The following is a 24,494-nucleotide window of genomic DNA, read 5'->3' as shown; positions in this document are numbered from 1 at the left end:
GTATGTTTTAAATATGTTAAGTGAACACTGGAAATTGCGTCCGATGAACACAATATTCGTGGTTTGCGTTGGGCACAAAGAAATTATAATACTTTCTAGATCGGTTCAATTATTGTATGTCATTAAATTGTTTTAATTGCATATTGAATAGCATCTTAATTCTTTGATATCATATCAAATCTCAAAACAACCCGTCTAGATTTCATATGTACTGAACAGGTTAAATGGAAGCTATATGTATGTGATGGTGCTATATTTAATTAATATTATTATGAATTGTAAAATATATTGAAAGACAGTACACTCGGTCGTTAAATTGGTGATGCGTGATTTGTGTCCAATAATAACAATAATTATAACCTGGTGTAATATTTAAATGGTATTACAAATAAATCAAAGAATATCTGACTGGAAGACAGACAAACTGCGTTTATTGTCCGGGATATTCATAACAATCGTTTAGTACTACACAGACAAGCTAGATAAAAATAATGTTTCTTTTAAACATTTCCTCCAGAGAACTGTCGTCGCGTCCGCTAAACTATGTTGAATGCGTTCTGTTTATGGATTTTACATGAAACTGCACGTCATCATTGATTGATATGTCGAACGTTTTTATTTTTATATCTATTTATTACGATAAATTTGAGTACGGTAATATTAGCGTCGAAAATATAATACTAGTTTCAATATTCCAATGACATATCTATTGTTTGGTCATATTTATCACCGTTCAAATGATCTTTCAATTATTTAAATTTAAACAGTATTTCTGTTTTGCGAACAAGTGTGAACTTTACATTTTTAAAATTAGCGTTCCATATAATACGGCATTAAATTTACCCCCATTGGAATCAGAAGACGATCTTTTAGCTGTATCCCGGAGATAGTTGATGTATCAAGATTTGTTTTGCCCTGCTGTGACTTCAAGAGTAGCCCATCATTCACCCTTCGTAGTTTATTTCATGCTGGCACAGTTTACTTTTTACCAGACCAAGTCGACACAATAACGGCATATGAATGATGTCACTTTATCTCGATTTGAATGATCCTTCTGAAACATTTGTTTTCAGTTTTTCAGCATAGCTATCCAACCCAGGTTTTGACCTTGCACGACCTTTGTAATTGGCCAATAAGATCTTGGGACAATTTAATGTCAGTAAGGTCGAATAAATAAATGGAATTTTTGTAAAAGTTAAAAAAAAACACGAACTGTTTCAATAGAGAACGAGTAATCTATAAAACTGTATCTCATTCACGTTAACAAGTAATTCGATTGACTATCTTTTGGAGTAGTACAGCGTTAAGCAAAATTCTAATTCTGTATGGGCTATTATGAAAATCATAGGAATGCAGCACTTCGTTTTGCAACGATGTTAACATTAACTACGTGTTCAGCTTGAATCTGTTTTATCTCCAATGAATAGTCTAATTGGATAAAACACTCATCACTCGGAATCAATACAGAGTGTGTGTGGCCCGCTATATTTAGCACATTGTGAGCACAAAAGTGCTAGTATTTAAAGGTTTGAGTTTGTATTTCTCTTATGAAGCAATTAGTATCATACTGCATTCTGTTCTCAAGTATATTTATATCACATTATTATCGTTGTTCACTGTGCTGATTTTATTTTCCTTTTTTCCAAATCGACCTTTATAAATGTAAATGCATAACGTTTTAAACCAGCCGTCGTTCCAATAGTGCACTCGCGAGCTCTCGTTTAACACTTTGTGTTCCATCCCACCAGGTATCGAAGTCAATTCGCGGTCAGGCTGCTCGAGAATCGTTGTTTAACGCTATCGCGTTTACTAAAACTAAACACAAATTAATGGGTTAAATTAATAAGAATTATTCCATCAAAGTATAACCGATATATTCAGCATGGTCGCGATGATTTACGATACTTAGAATAATCAAATAGCAATCATCTACGATAAACCACTCAAGCATGTCTGTTCAAAGAACGCGCCTATAAATATGAAATACGCATGGTTATTTCGCATTTGGCTAGCTAACATATATTTTATTCGTTTCACTCTTCTTTTGCGTTCACTTGTTTTACGTTTTTTGTATAGATATGTGATCAAACGCAGGAGAAATAAGCCACGAAATATTGCGCAACTCCTTGCAATTGATGTGGGAGTGATGCAGCTAAGAACTGCGAAGAAAAAAGGCATCCGCTATCTTAGATGTCATGGATAACTGATTATATTTCACCAATATAAGCGAAAGTCAATACCGCATATCTTTTAAAACGATATTTCTTGTATGTTATTGTTTTGATTGTTTGCTGCATTTGATGTCAAATGTGAAGTCCTTTGCATAATATTTCAAAGTGTTGTGGCTCTTTTGCCAATAATTCCACAAATTGTGCCCAACCTTTTACTAGTATTTAAAATCGACATTTTAAAGCGATTTACATATATGTGTGCAATCAATCACTTTTAAATTGGCATTTCATTTAAGAAACATCGACATTTAAACAGAAAGTGTGATCGTTTATGGAAAGCTGTTTTAAATTATCTCAGAAAGTATAGTTCCTATGGATAGAAACAGTACACCTATGGAAAGAGGAAATATCCCCATAGAAAGCGGAAATATCCCTATCGAAAGCAGAAATATCCCGATAGAAAGCGGAAATTTCCGTGCATATGGTGCACAAGTCCCTTTAAAAATCTAAATTGTTACAAGTAAAAAACATCTATACATTTGTATTGACTTGATGTTTTTTTTTCTATCAAAATAGCATCTGGGTCAGGTGAGGATTGCTTTCCTATCATTAAGGTAGTAAAGTCTTTGAGGATTGGTGAACCATAAACGCCTCTGAGCGCTGTAGGGCCATCATGTCCATTATGTCCCTCTTGTTTGCGGAACGAATTCTTGACAACCAAAGAGTGTATTTAGTTGATAAAATTAAAGGCCGGCTCAAGACATGAGTAGAGTGGGGCTCAAAGAAAAGTTTTATTCGAACGTCTTCTCGTTCGTGGGTACATGCATCAATTAAATTAAAGGGGCCTTTTCACAGATTTTTGCTTGTATTGAAGTTTGTCAATAATTGCTTTATATTGATAAATGTAAACATTGGATCTAAAAAGCTCCAGTAAAAAACAACAACACAAGAATACAATTAAAAAAAGAAAAAAGTAAACCTTTACTGGACTCGAACCACTGACCCCTGGAGTCCTGGAGTAAAACGTCTACTGCTTAGACCACTCGACTATCCGTGCTCACACAACTATCCATGTATTTTATACTTTATATAAGCAATCCTCGTATTGTCACGATATTGTCAAAATATAACGACAACATCAGACCTCTCCAAATTATTCAATCGTTTCGCGTTGCAACGCTTTAAGATTTTCAGTTTTTTAAATCGTCAAAAGATGCATATAATGGGTATTTGAGGGCATGGTTAATGTTCAGTATTACTGTTTCCTCACAAATATCATAACTGAAACGAAAATGTGCGAATCTGGAACAACTTTTTTTTTTTACTTTTGTCAATTTACCAAAACGTGAAAAGGTCCCTTTAAACACAAAATCAAACACATTTTTTATTATTCAGATTCGCGAAACTTAAAATAATCATTTATGGCTCGTTAAAACTGGACCTTTAAGGCCGAGTTCCCGAGCAAAAATGCGCCAGGAACCAACGATCGCTACAAAAAGAGCGTAAAACAAGGTAAATAAATTTAATATAATTAGCTTTGATGTTCACAGTATGATTTGCTGTAGAGAAAAGGATATATATGTATCCCCATTTTCAAATTGTCTTCTTTCTTACGAGTTTTTTAAAAATAAATAATTTAATTGTAGTATCCAATTATACGTGATAACTATTAAATTAACAATATGAATATGTTCGGAGTTGCGTCTGATTTGTATGATTATATTTTCTATATTTAATGTTACTGTTCACGCATCATCAGAAATTGATAATTTCGTTTTACATGCATACAAATTAAGCTACGAGAGCAGTAGTTCGTGTATTATAAAGACTTAAAATAAAAACGTTTTTGCGTTTCCACTAACCCGACCGACCCGACTTTTTGCACGTGCAAATAATAAAATAACCGTTCATTAAACGTGTGGAAAATACAATCGGGAACCCTCGGATAATTCCGCCATACCGGCGACGGTGTGGTGTAGCCCACTGTCCGATGCGTTCAGATCGGTGGAAAATAGCCACGCAATTTGCGAGTCCTATGACTAATATGTCAGCTTCACATTATCCAATCATTATACGGCTTACAATCACATCCTCAATTTTGATTGGCCGAAAAAGCTCAGCTTTTCAATATGGCAGACGATGGGTGATTTCTGTGTTGTTATTGTTTAGTAATGGTTAATTTCTCCACATAACAATGTAATAATTGCTAAATTTCTGATTAATTAAGAAAGGTAAGAAAAAAGTATCAATTTGGCCAAATAAATATTATATTGTCATCAATACGAATTAAATATCGATAATGAATCGGTGATGAAGTGACAATTGTCAATATCGAATTGAATTATGAATAGGGATAATCAACTGTTTTTTAAGAAGGGTTTTTTATTCGCAAATGGGCATTCAGGCGAATAAAAGACTGATACACATAATCAAAACAGTTGCAGGACTTAATATACCATAAGTTCTTTTAGCCAATCGCTGCAAATGTATTAATTCATTTAAAGAAAATCGGGGCAATTGCACTTTACCGGTATGTAAAAAAGAACGGAAAACCAAAAGCGTACCCTAACCCGCAACACCTAAACCTTAGAACGCAACACCTAATAATCCTTTTTATCCTATATATTTCCTTTGTATCGAGGCTACCGCCCCCAAACCCCCGCTTTGTTGATAGTGGTAAACAACTGCGTACCGGTAAAGTGCAATCTAACCGAAAATTCTAAAGTTCGCTTATTTGCAGATGACACTGCCGTTTATCTAACAATCAACAATATGCATGACTGCCATACTCTACAAGAAGATCTAGATAAACTTATGAAATGGGAACATCTTTGGGACATGGAGTTCAACCCAAGTAAATGCCAAGTTTTAAACATAACCAGAAATAAATCAAAATTCTCTTTTAATTACAGTCTCCATGGACAAATACTAGAAACTGTTGACAATGCAAAATACTTAGGTGTGGACATCTCAAAAGACCTTTCCTGGAATATCCATATAAATAGAATTACAAATAACGCTAATAAATCTCTTGGTTTTCTACGCAGGAACATACAGACAAGAAATTCCAACATTCGCCAGCTGGCATACAAGACAATAGTTAGACAACAGGTTGAATATGTATCTTCCGTATGGAGTCCTCACACTTTACAAAATATACAAAAAATTGAAAAAGTACAGCGTCGAGCAGTCCGCTGGGTCAAACATAATTATTCTCCATATGACAGTGTCACCTCCATGCAACAGGAACTTGGTTGGCAGACCCTACAAGACAGACGAAATGACACTAAATTAATAATCTTTTTCAAAATTGTTCAAGGTTTAGTAGCCGTGCCGCTGCCATCATATATCGAGCGACCCACCAGATTCACTCGTCACATGCACCCCCTTTCTTTCAGACAGATCCATACCACTGCAAATTATTATAAGTTTTCATTTTTCCCAAGTGCTATTGTGATGTGGAACAACCTCCTTACCACTACAGTATTACATCCTGATCTTGAAGGGTTTAAGCGGTCTCTGCTTTCCCCTTCTGCCCCTTGAACTCCGAGAGACATGTTTTTATCAGCTTTAACCTTAAATCACTTCACCATGCATGATTAATCGAACATACTTTTATCTTTCTCACTTATTCACTTTTAACAATTTTATTTTGCACTGACTGCGCACCTGTCAATAATACCGGCAAGGGGAGTTAGACAGTATAGATAGATAGATAGATAGAATTCTATTTTGGCTTCTTAGTTTGTATTAATGAATACCAATAAAGTTCCCAAATTAACTGATTTTGCTAAAATGAGGCCAATTTGGCTAGAGAAAATTTTGAGGAAAGGAAACATAGAGTTTATAATGTTTGAGTTACATAAACCAGAGCATTTTTTATTTATTGTGTAAATACAATATAATGGCCCTCAACAAGATCAAACAGGAAGGATCACTTCAATTTTAAGGAAATTGTGGAAATAATTCATGTTTTCTACCTAATGAAGGATCAAGTGCACATATCTATCTATCTATCTATCTATGATACTGTCTAACTCCCCTTGCAGGTATTATTGACATGTGTCATATTTAAAGAGAGACATGTACAGCAAGTAATAGTAAAAAAATGGTCTTAAAACACTTAATTAACCCAATATTTGTGACTTTTATAACAAGTTTAATTAACAGTTTGTGTACATTTGGAAATCATTGCTTGGGAGATCATGTACACTATCAACAATATTGTTTACTATTTTTCGATCAAATTAATAAGTTATACTGGAGAGATGTGACAAACTTCTCAATTGTTTCAAAGGAGTTTAAAGATGATAACATTAAAAAAAATTAAGAAAGTCAACATCCTTCTTATTTAACAGATGAAAATTTTCATGTCAAAAACAAAAGAAGTAAAAACAAAAGTCATGAAGCTGTAAGCAAACTTTAGTGTTTGTATGCTGATTTCTCATTTTGTGGGCTGCTGCCTTCTGATTGCTAAAATTCAAATTGTTCCATGTATATTTTGCTGATATTTTTGCAAGACATACATACCAAACTGTGGAAAAATGGCAATCAACAAGGCATAAAACAAGTTATGTTTAGCTATATTGACGCATGCACAAACAATATTGGCTTGTAGAATTTTTGGGCATTCACTGCCTCAAGTCTCATTTTAAAAAGATTTAAGATCTTTTTAGACAATGATTGCCTTGTGTCCTTTGTTCATCCTGCATCTTCAACACTTGGTCAGAACATTTGTTGTAATGATAGCTTGGCTGAGTTCGAAAATGTTTATTGTTCGTTGAAAAATGTGCAGAACATTTTTCCTTATAAATGTCTATAATGAAACCTTTTTAGAACTCTAGAAATCACAATTTTTTTTGCAATCTAAATGAAACATAGGCATAACACTTATTATAATGACTTCAAGTTAAAGTTTGAAAATTCTTTTGTTTTGTTGAAAAACATTACCACAGAGGCAGTTTTCCTTATATGACTATAGGGAAAACTTGTTTATGCTATATTAAACACATTTATTGGCCAATCTTCATGAAACTAGGTCAGAAATTTTTCCAAATGATATCTCGGCTGAGATTAAATTTGGGTCATGTAAGCTCATAAAAGAGGTCACTAGGTCAAATAAAAAACCATGTTAATACTCTTAGAAGTCTCATTTTTGATCCAATTTTAAATAATCAGCTTGCACTTAATCAGAATAGTCTAGTTCCTTTGGGTCTCAGCTGAGCACCTTAGGACCCATGAACCTTTTGTTACAATATATATACAGGCATTTCCCCAGGCGGTTTTAGCACAGCGGGCCTGCTGTGCCTGAACTTCGAAATTCATTTTGCCGCGGCGCTTGATTTTCCGATCATGTCGCCGCGACGCTTGTAAATTTGTCAAGCCCTTGCAAGCCGTGATCCATATATTTTGATAAGACGCAAGCACGATTTACGGGTCGTGTATAGGGGTCAGTTATGGTGTCTGTCCACTTAAAATGGTCAAAAAAGATCCATTATAAACCGGTATACGCGGTGTAAGAGTAATTAAAGGTATGCTCAATTTTGTGTTGTTTTATTTTAATTGCATGCAAATATTTCAGCGGTGTTTCAAAAAAACAGTATTGCTTGTTTCAGTAGTGCGTTATTGAAGAACAGAACATAACATGCGTTTTATTATAACTTGCACAATCTACATCGTCAGTCTAACAAAACAATCAAGGCATGAGTAAGAATATTCATGTCACATTAATCGTATAATTTCAGTAAAATAAAGTATATATTTCAGCGTAATTGAAGTTGTATTTTTAATTAATTGGAGTAAAACCCCTCATTTGATTGCTACCGCCAACTAAAAATGTGTTTACACCATTTTATAAAAATTTAAAGAACCTTCATTAAATGCATTAACAACCTATAGTCAGAGCACGCTATAAACCCGCATCAAAGTTTTCTTTAACTTTTGGGCATGACAGAATGATACGATTTTAGAAACAACCAAGGCCTGTTTCTGGGAAATCTGCAATTATCTATTTCTTCGTTAGTGCTACTAATAAATCGTCGCTGTCAAATAGTGCATTAAATAAAAGTGAAAGTTTCCAGGACGTTGTTAGTGATCCTGAAACCTCCAACCCACCTACCAAGCGACTCAAACAGCGAGCCATTGGGTTCGAAAGTAGTTGGAAGCAAGATTTTACATGTTTAACAGAAGTTGAAGGAAGTAAGTATATCTTTACTTTACTTAATATTTTGTATAAGTATGTAGTAAAAGCAACACAAAATGAAATCGCAAGTGATTAATAATTTAAAATTGTCGCTCAAACGGTTTATAAGACAGATATTGTGTTGCATCAAAGATTAGACACTACAGATAATAAATTTTCAATATGAAAGCATGTCTTAATGTAACTTAATGAACATATAATAGACTATGAAATGAAACAGTTGTTTGAAAAATAATCCACTCTTTTGTAGGTATGATGTGCTCTTTGTTCATACGTCACATGTGCAGACAAGTGCTTTCAGCAGTCGGTACTGCTCCGTCGGTACTTAACTAGACTGTCAAGAATACATAAACAAACGAAAAATGCTTAAATATCTCTATAATTTCAGAATTATTTTACAAATTATGCGTTTTGCAGTTTGCAAGAGGGCTTCAGCAAAATGAAAACGGTAAAAAACTGAAAATCGTGTTCGCCTGTAGTCTGCTGTCACCATGCTCTTGTGATGGTCAGCATTGAAGGACCAGACAATTAGGAAGTGGACTTCCTAAGAATGATGGATGCTTAGCACCTGGATAAAGCCTCGAAGAATAGTTTTTGGAAGTTAAATTATTATATCTGTACACTTGTGGTTAAATATGAAACTGTATTAGCGTTTGAATGCCTGCTTTTATTTTTCTTGTTATTTCCTTGTATAAAATAGGACTTGAATGAAATAAATTTAGGAAAAAATTATACACATTTAGATAAATTGTAGTTTTTTTAATAGCTTCAAAGTATTGTATATTTTATTAAAGACAGGTAGAAAATCAATTTTAAAAATCGACCTGCAAAATGGACACCCTTCCGCAATAACCCCCATTCTGCGATGTCTTGCCGCTGTGCCTGGCCAAATTCCTGGGGAAATGCCTGATATATATATATATATATATATATATATATATATATATATATATATATATATATATATATATATATATATATTATATTTCATATTCATCTTCAGTGTTAGCGTTGATGAGATAGAATAGTATTGATTTTATTTATTTTTTCAGTGGTCATGTGACATTAATGTTACATCTCCTTACTTACCTTAGAAATTGGTCTCAACTGGTCAATCATATCAAAGACATTCTCATAAAACATGCCCTTTTGATAAAGGTTGCTTACAAGTTATAGCTTGATCATTATATAGAAGCAAATTAAAAATGGCTGTATTCAAAAAGCATAAAACCAGAACAGCCTGAATAGTAACTCAAAGTCTGTTCAGGTTTTATGCTGTCTGCTGCTCATCAGTATCTTAGGGTTTGAAATGAAGCCTTTAAAACTTGAATCTAGTACGAAAGGTCTTTCATTTAGCTTGATTTTCTAGGGACTAGTCTACACACACTCGTCAAAATGCGAATCTGAGTGGGAAAGTGTTAAGGCTTCTGTGAATGTTTATGTTTTCAGATGTGGCCAGGTCACACTCGCTGGATAGTTCTTGCTTGTTTGCTCTTCTTGGCTACCTTCGGAGCGTATGGAGTGTCTCTTGTATTGTACATCGTTCTGGGTATTGGAGGGTAGGTTGTTATACTGTGCTATAACAAGGTAAAATTATGTAAATTACAAATGTTAGCAGAGCTCCAGATAAGGATTTAGTCAAAAGGGTATTTCACCCCCTGATATTATTGTTAATGCGTATTCTACTCCTTTGTTTCAGCCATAAAGGGTTAGGAATATTTAGGGGTATTTTCCATTTCCATAGAAAACGGAAAAAGTAAATGGCGTGTTCAATCTAGAAATATTTTCATTATTTGTTATTTATATTATTAAATGCAAACAGAATATATTTAAAATGAAGATATGAACAGACGTTCTTTAAAAATATTCCCACAAGTTGCTTTAAATGTCCCTTTTTGATCCACAAACATGATTGGCCTCTATTTTTATTACAAGCTTATTTTGATTGACTTACTTTTGATTCAAAGTTTGACTTACACTAAAAACTTAACTGGATTATTGGTAAAACCGGTTACGCACTTTAATCGATTTAAAATACGTACCAAGAATTGTAAAGCGTTTTGTTACGTACTGGGCTGATTTTTAATGCATTTTTTTTATTTTATCAATGCGTAAATACGCAGATACGCCTCTTATCTGGAGCTCTGAATGTTAGTGATGGTGAGAGCCAAGAATATCCACTGGAGTAAAGTAATATTAACTGGGTGTACTCAAGGTATTATTTGCTGTCACCCTCATTACCATGTTTTCATTTTTTTATAGAGAACAAATGCATTGGCACATTTGAATGGATGTTCATACAAAAGAAAGTTAACAGTTTACTGACAGTTCAGTAACACGCTTACTCAACCTGATGCAACAAAGCAAATGATTTTGTCACAATTTTACATCAACTTTATTAATTATTGCTTCTTGCAAACAAGTTACTATTTTACTACCATACATTACTGCCGTAGTGTTTATAAATAGTGTCTAACCAAATTATGCCATAAATTGGTGGTTTATTCAAAAATAAATTTAAGCAGTGGCCACCTATTAGAACAGTTAAACTGGATGTGCATCTTCAGGGTTGTCTTTTGTAATATTTATTGAATGCAGTGGCATAGTTTCAATATACTTTTGGTCTATAGACAGAAAAGAGGTATAATAAAGTAAACTGTCAATTGATCAGATGCCACTGATAGCGTTTTTTTTAGCTCACCTGAGCGATAGCTCGGGGTGAGCTATTGTGATCACTCACCGTCCGGCGTCCGTCCGTCCGTCTGTCTGTCTGTCTGTCTGTCTGTCTGTAAACAATTTGTAAACATCTTCTTCTACTAAACCATTGAGCCAATTTCAACTAAATTTCATGTGGAGCATCCCTAGGTCATGGGACAAAAGAATTGTTAAAAAAAATTTGATCACATAACCAAGATGGCCGCCATGACCATATATGGTAAAAACCTTAAAAAATCTTCTTGTCAGAAACCGCTCATCAGATTTTCAAAAAAATTCACAGGGATGACCTTTGAAGGCTCCCCTGAAAAAGTTGTTAAAAGAAATTTGATTCGTAAAAAAACATGGCCGCAGGAGCTCGTTGAACTTTGCATTTTTATTCGTTTTTGCCTATTTTGTGAAAACTTTCAAAAATCTTCCACATTTTTTGTCCGATCCTTTCCAAATTTGCACAGTGTCTTTATATCAATGAGGACACGAACCCTACAAAAAATGAGCATTATTGGTCCATGAAGTACAGAATTACCTCCCCTTGAATTGAGAAAATGGTGTTTATGCAATAAAGTCCAAATTTTTCATCCAATTCTTTCCAAACTTGTAAGGATTTAGCATGGTTCAAACAACTACGGTTTATGCATGTTCTTTTTATTACAGATTTAACTCCCTTTAATTAATTCAAAATCTCATTTTACAGCAGAGATTCCAAATCTGACCTGTAAATGAGCTTTAAGATCTAGCATCTTATAATTGTGTGTGTTTTCTAGCGGCAGGAATTTAAAGCTGGTTCGATGGCTGCTGTATAGTGGATATGGTGTCTCAGTGATATTTTTACAAGTTTTCTCATATGAGTCCTGGGACTCAATAACTTGCAAATCTATGAGTCCCCGAATTGGAAGAATGAGTCCAAATATTAAAAGATATTATTTTTTTAGAAATTTCAATGCATTGTTGTGACTCACATAATTCAAAACTGTGCATCTCCAGAGGTTTTTGTGAGTCCAGGACACAGGACTCGCAGGTAAAAAAATCACTGGTGTCTGCTACATGTAAGTCACTGGGAGGCCTCTGTATTGATCCCCTACCTTTTCCCATTTGATCATTCTTAAGTATTGGTCTTGTAATGCTGCTACTGCTTCTGCTACTGCTACTGCTACTACTACTACTACTACTACTACTAGTACAACTACTACTAGTACTACCACCACCACCACCACCACCACCACCACCACCACCACCACCACCACCACCACCACCACCACCACCACCACCACCACCACCACCACCACCACCACCACCACCACCACCACCACCACCACCACCACCACCACCACCACCACCACCACCCACGTTTAATATTACTACCACCACCACCACCACGTCTACTATTACTACTTCTAATACTACTGCCACTACTACTACTACTTTTACCACTACTACTACTACTACTACTACCACTTCTACTACTACCACTACTACTACTTCTACTACTACTACTACTACTACTACTACTACAACTACTATTACTACTACTACTACTACTACTACTACTACTACTACTACTAACTACTACTACTACTACTACTACTACTACTACTACTACTTCTACTACACCACCACCACCACCACCACCACCACCACCACCACCACCACCACCACCACCACCACCACCACCACCACCACCACCACCACCACCACCACCACCACCACCAACATTCACAGTGACAAAAAACGTATTCACACAATGGCTGCTACTACAACTTATAGCCCATATAGGGGGGCATGCATGTTTTACAAACAGCCCTTGTTTCTATGGGATTTTAACCACAACTGTTCAGGTTTATCTCCGACACATATTTTTAGGTCACCTGTCATGTAGTGACACGGTGAGCTTATGTGATCGTGTGATGTCCGGCGTCCGTTGTGCGTGCCTGCGTGTGTCCGTGCGTCTGTCCGTCAACAATTTGTTTGTGTAGACAGTAGAGGTCACAGTTTGCATCCAATCTTGATGAAATTTGGTCAAAATGTTTATCTTGATGAAATCCGGTTTGGGATTGTATTTGGGTCATCTGGGGTCAAAAACAAGGTCACTAGGTCAAATAATAGAACAACCTTCTGTAGACAATAGAAGTCACAGTTTTCATCCAATCTTTATGAAATTTGGTCAGAATGTTTATCTTGATGAAATCTGGGTTGGGATTTTATTTGGGTCATCTGGGGTCAAAAACTAGGTCACTAGGTCAAATAATAGAAAAACCTTGTGTAGACATTAGAGATCACAGTTTTCATCCAACCTTTATGAAATTTGGTCAGAATTCTTGATGAAATCTGGGTGGGATTGTATTTGGGTCATCTGGGGTAAAAATCTAGGTCAAATAAATAGAAAAACCTTGTGTTGACAATAGAGGTCACAGTTTTCATCCAATATTTATGAACTGTGGTCAGAATGTTTAACTTGATGAAATCTGGATTGGGATTGTATTTGGGTCATCTAGAATCAGGAACTAGGTCACTAGGTCAAATCATAGAAAAACATTGTGTAGACAATAGAGGTCATAGTTTTCATCTGATCTTAATGAGTCAGGTGAGCGATTCAGGGCCATCATGGCCCTCTTGTTTCTTTCTTTAGCAAAGGCCTTTTAAAGGCCCCTTCCCTAAAGAGAAAAGCCTCTTCCACAAAGATAATTTCTTTAAATGGTACAATTTTTCCCAAAGTTCAAGCTTACTTTGGGAATATTTTCCCCTTTCTCAGTTTTGTAAATATTGTTTTCCCCAAAATGGAAGGGAAGGCCCTTTCCCCAAATCAAGAAAAAACGCCTTGACTCACTACTTTTCAGTCAAGAGACCATGGTGAGGCAGAGTTCCTTTTAGCATAATACTACCTTTCAGGATTGTGGGCGTGGCAGTGTATTATGGCAGTGTGGAGTCTTCTAGTCAGTTGGAGTCGGAGATTGACATGCCGCTGTCCTCACCAGGCATCAAAGCAGTAAGTAACAGGGACCTCAATCTATAAAATCTGCTGCCGAATTTCGGCCGTAGTCCCCCACCAGAAAAGTATACTTTTTTCCTCTATCGGGGGGAAAAATTCCCCCTGAAAAAAAAAAATATATATATTTTTTTTTAATAAGATGTGTCTCATGATTATTATATCTTAATTCTTTTTCAATTTAATCTTGTCAAACATACTAGATTATGAAAAATGAAATGAATATAGTGCAAACATGTACGAATGTAATAATGAGAGAGTAAGTAAAATAATCCCCCCAAAAGGGAAAGGCTGCGAAAATCCCCCCTCATGAGGGTAGCGACCCACTTCCCCTAAAATGGATTGAGGGCCCTGTAAGTACAGTAACAAGGCTTACTCTACCATTTGTCAAATTAGCCAATGGCTACAAATTAGAAAATTTTGCTAGAGAACATTGTATTTGGTTTCAACTTTTTCATCATAAAATACCATGATTTAGCCAAAGTGAGTCAGATTTCTTTGTCCTTTGGTAAATTTTGCTAAAGAAAATTTTGGGCCGGGCCAGCCCTGTGTGATTTGTAGATCTCACAGCATCTTGATGCAGGAAACTTTTTAAGTGATTGAACATCTGTTCGTCTGAAAATGACATGTTCATTAGATCTTACCCAATTCTTATATATTCATGTATATTTTATGTTAATTAAAACAATGTTGAAATATTTTTCTGATTTAGATTACTTGAAATATCATCCTCATGCTGACAAATGAATAGAACATATATTCTTTTGTCCGTAACAGGTTAAAAAGATCTTAACCCATTCTTATATATGCTTATGCTACATCGAGTGATTGACGTTGAAGTGTGTTTCTTATTCAGATTGCTTCAAATGTCATCTACGGATAAATCAAATCTATGTACTGGATTGTTTGTTTCAGGTTCAAAAACTCATGGGTGGCTCAGTGAAAATCAAAAGATTTGATAAAAGAATAACAGGTTCAAGTGTTATAGATGAAGTTCTTCAGTCGGTGAGTACAAAGGAGCTGATACTTCAGTTCTGCATTAGAAATATGGGACAGAAAAACATTTGCACCTAGCTCTGGGTCAACAGGGTTTAACCCTTTGCATGCTGGGTAATTTGTCTTCTGCTAAAATGTTGTCTGCTGAATTTATAAAATTAGCATTTTCTACGATTTTTTTCAAAGAATACTATCAGAATAGCAAACAGTTTGGATCCTGATGAGACGCCACGTTCTGTGGCGTCTCATCTGGATCCAAACTGTTTGCAAAGGCCTTCAAAATTTGGTTCCAGCACTGAAAGAGTTAAATGCACATGGATCCAAACTGTTTGCAAAGGCCTTTAAAATTCGGTTCCCGCGCTGAAAGGGTAAATGAATATGCGTGAAGTGTTTCCAAATTAGCCTTTGCAGTCTGCACAGGCTAATCAGGAACGACAATTCAGCCTAAACTTGCTAAGAAGAGACTTCATCAAAAGAACAATACCATAAAAGCAGAACGCGTTGTGAGTTCCAATATTCAAAACCCAGAAGTAATGGCTTCCAAAATTTTCACCTAAAAGACATTTTGAAGCAAGAAGTGATTGTATTAATAATAAATCAAAGTTTACGATGCCATAAGGTCAGAAATTAACTCACTAGAGTAGTTACTACATTGATGGAAAAATTCATCAAAAGTTAAATCAAAACTATACATTAATAGGTTTATATACATATGTATCGGGGAAATGGTAATATTCCTGTTATAGCTTATAATGTGATATATATACATGTATACTCTTTATTTACACTTTTTAGTGATTTAACATATGCACCATAATATTGAAATATTCAAAAGATATCATACAGATAATATTAAAATACATTTACATTTATGAACTTAAAGTCACTTCTAATTACATATTTTTTATTTAAGACATTTTGTTACTGACATAGGCAACATTGGTAGTACATGTTCGAAGTTTTTTCTTGGATTTTAGTCATGTCTTTATATCTACATCTAAGAATGGCTTAGTGAATACAGGCTCTGGGTCAGTATCAAAAATATTTTTATTTTAATTTGCTCAAAACAGAAGATTTGAGTTTTCTCTCAGCTGAGTATTGAGAATGTCAGTAAACTCACAAAAAACTCAAATCTTAGCTTTAAGAATATGCACATATCCCTCCGCAAACTCATTATCTAATCCAGGGGATTTCCTGCTATTTAAAAAACAAACTCAATCCGAAAGCAAACATAACCGATACCAAACCAAACTTGCATTTGTTTCTTAATTCCCCAAAAAAGATTATTCTTTATATATCTCCCTGCAGGTGCTAGAGTATACAGCCAGGGATTACATCAAGAACTGGTACAGGGAAGTCAGCGATGACGACTACTTCTTGATGCAGATACAACAGTGTGTTCAAAAAGTGTTCATTACATTTTCACAGAGGTGAGGGTTCTTGTTAATAGTGAGGAGGGTGAATTTGTTTGTGCTTAGTAATGCTCAGTTGGTCGTTGTCGGTTCAGGTACTATTTCATAGTTCCCGAAGTACTCTAAAGTATATTACAATTTACCCTGGGTATGGAAAATACGCTTAAAGGAAGCGGACATACTGCAGGGGTTCTTTTAGTTTATTTTCCATACCCTGGGTAGTTTGTGGTATACTTAAGAGTCCTCCAAGTACTTTTAAGTAGTACCTGAGTCAACAACAACAATACAAGCCATAGTAAACTTACTTGATTCTAACAATTTTTTTTTATAGAATTATCCAAGAATACCTGTCATTTTTAAATGTGTTTTCAATATAATTGTTTAACATATTTTTCCATATTTTAATATTTAAAAAGTTTAAGTATTGGCTTTTCATTGGTGATGTTAGTTTCCACTTTTAATTCCTAGCATAATATTAAATTCCTTTATATCTTTGTAAAGGTAATTTTATGCAATTTAGACTTTTTTGGTCTGATACTTTTAATTATTCAATATTACTTTGACAACTCTAGTAAATTTATTTCGTAATGAGACCTGTGATAAAAAATATAAATGTAAAGTGGTGGTTCTGTTGATGTAAATTTTTGCAACACCGTATAATGTTTATACCATTGTGTTTTTTTTACACCATTTTGGGAGTTGAAATGGGGCCAGTGCTTTTTGAGTTGGGAAATAGTTTTGTTTAAAATAAAATTGAGAAATTTAGTTATTTTTATGCTAACACATTTACACACACTATAAAATCAGAAACAAAAGTGTTATTAACAATATGTCTGCTAAGGTTTAACTCCTAAAGCTGGATAGGGAGAAATAACGAATGTTTTGATATACAAAAAGTTTTAGGAGGAAACCTTCAATTGGGAATTGAAGGTAATTTGCGAAAAATAAATACTTTTTTTACATTTGGACAGATGCCAATTTTTGGGGCCAATTTTGGTCCTAAGCTTGACCAAAAAACACAAACTGATACCAAATGTTTACAAACAGTGTTATTAACCAAGTTTATTTTTTATTTTCAGGTCCAAAGATGTGGACTGGATGCCATATTTTACACAGAGGATGGTGGATGACTTCGCCTCCCATATACGACTGTACACCCGAGCACTGGAGAAATCAAAAGTTGCTAATAAAGATGGTAATGTTATTGATGAAGATGAATATGTATGTCATAATCAAACCTTTTTATGCCCCCAGATCGAAAGATCGGGGGTATATTGTTTTTGGTCTGTCTGTCTGTTTGTCATTCATATATTCATTGTATGTGTGTGTCCCAAAACTTTAACCTTCGTTAAAGTTGGGTCATTACTTGTTGAATATTGAAGATAGCAACTTGATATTTGGCATGCATGTGTATCTCATGAAGCTGCACATTTTGAGTGGTGAAAGGTCAAGGTCATCCTTCAAGGTCAAAAGTAAAAAAATATAATCCAAGGTAAGTAATGAGCTTTAAAAGGGAGATAATTTCTAAACCTGCCATATGATATATTGAAAATTTATTTCAAAGCGGCGCAATAGGGGGCATTGTGTTTCTGACAAACACATCTCTTGCTCAAATATGGTACTTTTATTGATTAATAATAATATTTATATGATAATGAATCCTTGTTTAAATATGGTACTTTTATTGATTAAGAATAATTATATCATTATTAACCAATGTTCATTTCTAAAAACTATTTCATTCAACTTTGCTAAAATAATAAAATATTTTGGTTGGTAATGCGTTTATTGTTGTCATGACCATTGATATAAGGTTGACGGTGTAATACATGTCAAATTTTCGACTTATGGTAACACAAAAAGACGTTATAAAGATGAAATCTTCAGGATGAACTATTCCTCTGTCTGTCTGTCTGTCTTTCCGTCACACTTTGCGTTTAGGTTTCGAAAAATGCTCATAACTTCTATGTCCCTTGAGATATAACCTTCATATTTGGTATGCATGTGTATATGGACAAGGCCTTTCCATATGCACAAAATTTTGTACCCCTGTGACCTTGACCTTGAACTTAGGGTCCGCGTTAAGGTTTCGAAATCTGCGTTTAGGTTTCTAAAAATGCTCATTACTTCTATGTCCCTTGAGATATAACCTTCATATTTGGTATGCATGTGTATATGGACAAGGCCTTTCCATACGCACAAAATTGTTTACCCTTGTGACCTTGACCTTGAACTTAGGGTCCGCGTTTAGGTTTCAAAATCTGCGTCTAGGTTTCGTAAAATGCTCATAACTTCTATGTCCCTTGAGATATAACCTTCATATTTGGTATGCATATGTATAGGGACAAGGCCTTTCCATACGCACACAAATTTTGACCCCTGTGACTTTGACCTTGAAGTTAGGGACGCGTTTTGGTTTCAGAATGTGCGTTTAGGTTTTGAAAAATGCTCATAACTTCTAATTCCCTTGAGATATAACCTTCATATTTGGTATGCATGTGTATACGGACAAGGCCTTTCCATACGCACACAAATTTTGACCCCTGTGACCTTGACCTTGAACTTAGGGTCCATGTTTAGGTTTCGAAGTCTGCGTTTAGGTTTCGAAAAAAGCTCATAACTTCTATCAAGCGTTTATAGGGGGCATAAGTCATCCTATGGTGACAGCTCTTGTTTATTATTTTATGAAAATTATAAATGTATCGGACAAGTTCATTGAAATTTTAAAGTATTTCACAGTGCATCAAGCAAGCCTAACAAAGTAAAAATTTCTTCAATTAGCGAGAATATACAAATCATGCACAGAAAAACATTCAATATTTTGGCATTTAATAAAAAATCCTGGTAAAGTTGTTTATAGGATAGTGATCGTCAAGTAAATCAGATTGATCAACTGGCCTGGGCCCCTATTCACCAACCATTCTTTGACGCATAAAGAATATACATATAACCAAGAAATCTCTTTCAGCGTATGAATACCGGGTATGTAAAGTACAAGCTACCACTGGTGATAATACAATTTACAAAATGTTCTAAATGAAGAATGATGTAGATAGAGATGGCTCTTGCCAAGTTTGACATAAAATTTAACCATTTCTTGAATATTCCAATTTAAAGATGTTCTTTACTCTAAGACTTAAGTTTAATAATTGTTTAGTGCATATGGGCACTGAGCTATGTTTAGTGTTTTGTGCATGAAAATCATTATTGTTTTGTGCAGAAAGGGCAGCCTGTTATTGGAGCAGAACTTTGCACTCCTAGTACAGAACTTTTTGAACCTGAAAATCTTAAATGTTTCTTTCAGAAAGAGCTCCCTTATTGGAGCAGAACTTTTTTGACCTGGAAATCGAAATGGAAGGTGACATCTGTAGAGATTTAGTGTCCCTCTCTCCCCAAGATGAAAGACGTAAGTGTTGCACTGTTTTATTGCAATATTTGTCTTATTCATAAATTATTAGTAAAAGGCACTCAAGGATAAACTACACAATTCCCAATTGCTGACTGAAAAATTCCCAAATAGAAAGACAGTTTCATGCATCATGAGGTTTACGCAAAAAATTAGCACCGAAACGGAACATTTAAGCGCATAGGCATGTGAACAAATATTCAAATGGGTGTATCAAATCAAGTTCCAAGCATTTGAAAAGAACCATTATTCCCAATCTGAAGATTTCATGACGCCAATTTTCCCAATTTCAGGGTTCCTCGCACATTTTTTTCCTCAATAGGCACAGTACCTCTAGTGAGGACAAAATTTGCTGTTATGTTTTTGTTGCCTCAGAATATAGATTGTAGTCAATGTGTTTAAAGGTGCGGGCATTTAGGCATTATTGTCAGTGTACATGTGCCATGTAAATTAAGGAAGGATAAATTGCGATGTATATTTGTGTATGTCTTAATTTAAATGTTTCAGTAATATTAATAGGAACAATTCAATCATCAATAATTGATACATTGTAAACTGACATAAACACAATGTCATGATATTTACTGATTATGTTGGACATCAGTTGGTGCAGCTTTTGAATCCCTGCTTAATATTAGTATTGTAAAGGGACTGTCATATGTAAGCTGTAACAGGCTTTTCCCCAAGATTTTCTTAAGTCACAGGGACATAAACCCACAGTTGGCAATTGGTTCCATTTTTTCTTTTGTTCATAAAATTAAATTTTTACAGTACTACAGAGCTAATACAAGCGCACATAGATAAAAATGGCAAATTTAGTTACAAGTTTGTTTCTGCATTAAAAATTCAGGCACAGGGGTACACTTTTTGGAAATTCAGGCACAAGGGTATCCCTGATTTAGAAATTCAGGCACAGGGGTATCCCTGATTTGGAAATTCAGGCACAGGGGTATCCTTGATTTGGAAATTCAGGCACAGTGGTGCCTCTATGCTTAAATGACCAGGGGAAAAGCCTGCGAAATGCAGCAGCAGGGTCAGGAAGGTAGTAGAGTCTTTATCAAATTTATCAGGGGCCTCTTGTGATTTCTGTTGTTATTGAAATTATATTAGCTTGTAAATAAAGATGTCAGACAGATTTGTCAGATTTGACAGATTTGTCAAACCTAAAATATAGGTATTGCGTATTTTATTACTTATGACAAAATAGGTTGTAAAAGTTCATTAAAGTAAAGTAGAACATACAAATTTTGTATTATTGAATTTTATTGCATAATTTAAATTTTCAGAATATCTTCAAGATCTCACAGATGTGTTGTTATTCCTTTTTCTACCGATAGAGGACTATAATAATAAGCCATTTCGCTATATTATACGTGTAAGTATAAATTGGTTTTCTTTATATATCTGTTTTTTAGCTCACTTGAGTACCAGTGCTCATGGTGAGCTTTTGTGATCACCTTTGTCTTAAAATGGTGCTGGTTGAATGAAAAACATGACCACCAAATGGCGGGGCATTTTTCCTTATATAGCTGTGGTAAAACGTTAAAGTCACATTTATGGTCCATGTTAGCTCAAAAACTAGGTCTCTAGGTCAAATTAAAAAAATATGTTGATACTCTGGAAGTCACTTTTATTTCTCAGAATAGTCTACTTTTTTGGGGTCTCATGTAAGCACCTTAGGGCCCATGACCTTTTGTTATTGTTAAAGACCACAATTTCTAGCACACATAGATCTGAGGATTGCCTTTGTCCAAAGTGTATTGTCCTAATCAATGTTTACTATGTTAACACTCTGCAGGCCACATGTATTGAACAATTTTCATGCAACTTCCAGAAACTTTAACCTAATGATAAATGTGCCAAATTAGAAAATGGTTCATGTGGGGTCAAAAACTAAGTCACTTGGTATAATTTAGGAAAAGCTATATATAAGCAACATTTTTGGCCAATCTTAATGAGTTTTGTCCAATAATATTCCAGTTCAGTTCATAAAAACTGGTCGTGCTGGGTCAAAAAGAAGGTATGTAGGTCTAATTGGAGATACAGCTTTTGAACACTCCAGTAATCACATGTGTTGCTCATTCTTTATGAACATGGCTTCAATTATATATCATCTGAGTTCCAAACAGGTTCATGTTGGGTCAAAAATTATGTCACTAGGTCAATTAAAAAAAAAAAAAATCGTTAACACTCACTATTTATCTAACATCATGACCCTTGTTCAAAGCATTTGCATCAATTATATTCAGAGAATGGAGTTTATAATATCAGTAAAAACATAGTATTTAGTAACATATCCAGTGTGCGAATTTCATTTTTGAAACCACTAGCCCGTCCGGGCTACCAGATGGAATTTTCACTAGCCCGTACCAAAGTTTACTAGCCTGTTTATCACATGTTTTAAAAAGAAGTTTATATGTTGGACAGTTCTGGAAAGTTTTTACTGCAGCTAGCAAGTAATTGATAAGGATTGCAAATAACAGTTCATCCCAATTTACTGGAAATGCTATTATAATATTTCGATGACTCGATACGATTATAATATTTATGTATGCAGGTACTCGTTAATCAATACCTAACATGCAGTCAAGATGCAAAGGTTTATATCCTGTCTTTTAATTATTTTTAGGTGTCAATTGTCCCAAATTTGAAATCCGAAAAAATTAAGCTGAGAGTCTGAGGCCATAGGATAAAGCGAATAGAAGGCAGAGTCCCCTCACCCTTACTTATTGTTCTTTTTTATAGTCTTTCTAGGTCCAATTCTGGCGAGTACAATGCGAAAATCATAAACCAGACCATCCGTAACACCGCATGTATTTATCAGTCTAAATTTTTTTATCAAGAATGTTGAAAATAAATTAAAATCGACGGATAATACCGTATCCGAAAACGACTGTACGAAAACATATCGAGGTAGGTTTTTTGCACCTGAAATAAAATATGCATATTGTTTGACTTCCAAAAATGAAAACCAGTAAAAAGTAACCTGGCATTTACGCAATCAATATATAATTTGGTTGACATATTCTTTTAAAATATGATATTGAAATGCTTTAATTCGCCAATAGATAATTACAAATTCAAAATGGCGGACATTCATAGAATTGTACGGTTTTCGGAAAGTACCGCATTTTAAACGCATGGTGTCAAAAAAAAAAGATTAAACGCGATACGACACTAAATAAACGATAGGTATGGTTCAAACGATGGATGAAAATACTATTTTTTAGCATTTTTAATTTGCAAAAGTTGGAAACATCACTAGCCCGATCGGGCTAGTACCTAGGGAAATTCAGTAGCCCGAAACGAGATCAACTAGCCCCGGGCTATCGGACTATTGCAAATTTCGAACACTGCATATCTATATTATTTACGTATTTAAATAATAAGAAATCAGATTAGCACCCTATGGTCCATCTTGCCACTCTTATTAAAAAATATAACAAACAGTGTTGTTGTACATTTATGAGGTGAATTAGTTGTTAAAAAAAGATTTTTTTTTTTTAAAGCTGACGATTTCTAAATGAAATAAGGTCAGTCATTTATAAAAGGTGAGACAATTTGAAAATTTATCTTGCAGAAACCATATTTCTAAAAAAGGTGTGTGATTATGCCTCCTTTATGCTTTGTTTTATTATCTTAGGTCTAATCTTATATATATATATATATATATATATATATATATATATATATATATATATATATATATATATATATATATATATATATATATATATATATATAAATCTTTCAAATTTACTTCATGCGTTTTGGAATTCAAGATTTAACTGGTTACCTAACACTTCAATGGCGGAAGTTGTTTTGATAGAATGCCTCTTCATTTTCTACTGTTACAGGAAGTTGTTGTCAACGGTATCTTCATGTTTGAATGTTACAGGAAGTAGTTGTCAACGGTATCTTCATTCCCACCATTGATCTTCTGTCTGACACAGACTACATCAACTCATACATCGCATTCATGGTGAGGATTCCTGCCACAGAAGTTAATTTCCCCTCCTTTAAGTTGAGTTTCAAAGGATACCAAACTCTTTGTTAACCCAATATGACCAGTTTTTTTGGCATTAAAACCGCTTGCTACACTGCTTTGATACTTACATGGATGTATTTTATTAACTCTCAACATACTCAAATTACCTGAACTCATTTTGACCTTGACATTGACCTACTTATGGACTAATTCAGTAGATCCAAACTCTCTGTTAATTATAATACCAACTAAAACTTTTTGTATCACTAACACTTCCCTGCAAATCTTTAATACTTGTTAATTTTTAACCTTGACACTGACCCATATCACCCATAACTCATTTCAACCTTGACACTGACCCATATCACCCATACCTCATTTTTACCTTGAAATTGACCCATATCACCCATACCTCATTTTTACCTTGACAATGACCCATATCACCCATACCTCATTTCAACCTTGACATTGACCCATATCACCCCTACCTCATTTCAACCTTGACATTGACCCATATCACCCATACCTCATTTTTACCTTGACAATGACCCATATCACCCATACCTCATTTCAACCTTGACATTGACCCATATCACCCCTACCTCATTTCAACCTTGACAT

General features: G+C 34.6%; 1 protein-coding gene across 1 annotated transcript in view; it reads left to right on the top strand.

The window, feature by feature from the left end:
* Positions 1 to 4,288: 4,288 nt before the first annotated feature.
* Positions 4,289 to 24,494, top strand: part of LOC127856605 (sorting nexin-13-like) — a 70,342-nt gene continuing 50,136 nt past the window's right edge. Inside the window, exons 1-9 of the mRNA XM_052392914.1 lie at positions 4,289 to 4,402; positions 9,823 to 9,932; positions 13,975 to 14,071; positions 14,987 to 15,076; positions 16,376 to 16,497; positions 17,559 to 17,674; positions 19,784 to 19,885; positions 21,172 to 21,260; positions 23,784 to 23,867. Coding sequence (XP_052248874.1) covers positions 9,823 to 9,932; positions 13,975 to 14,071; positions 14,987 to 15,076; positions 16,376 to 16,497; positions 17,559 to 17,674; positions 19,784 to 19,885; positions 21,172 to 21,260; positions 23,784 to 23,867 — 810 coding nt within the window. The 5' untranslated portion in view covers positions 4,289 to 4,402. The remainder of the gene's footprint in view (positions 4,403 to 9,822; positions 9,933 to 13,974; positions 14,072 to 14,986; positions 15,077 to 16,375; positions 16,498 to 17,558; positions 17,675 to 19,783; positions 19,886 to 21,171; positions 21,261 to 23,783; positions 23,868 to 24,494) is intronic.

Source organism: Dreissena polymorpha, chromosome 13 (genome assembly GCF_020536995.1).
Source record: "Dreissena polymorpha isolate Duluth1 chromosome 13, UMN_Dpol_1.0, whole genome shotgun sequence".
Lineage (NCBI taxonomy): Eukaryota > Metazoa > Mollusca > Bivalvia > Myida > Dreissenidae > Dreissena > Dreissena polymorpha.
The sequence above is the reverse complement of the archived record's forward strand: the minus strand, read 5'-3'. Positions and strand labels throughout refer to the sequence as shown.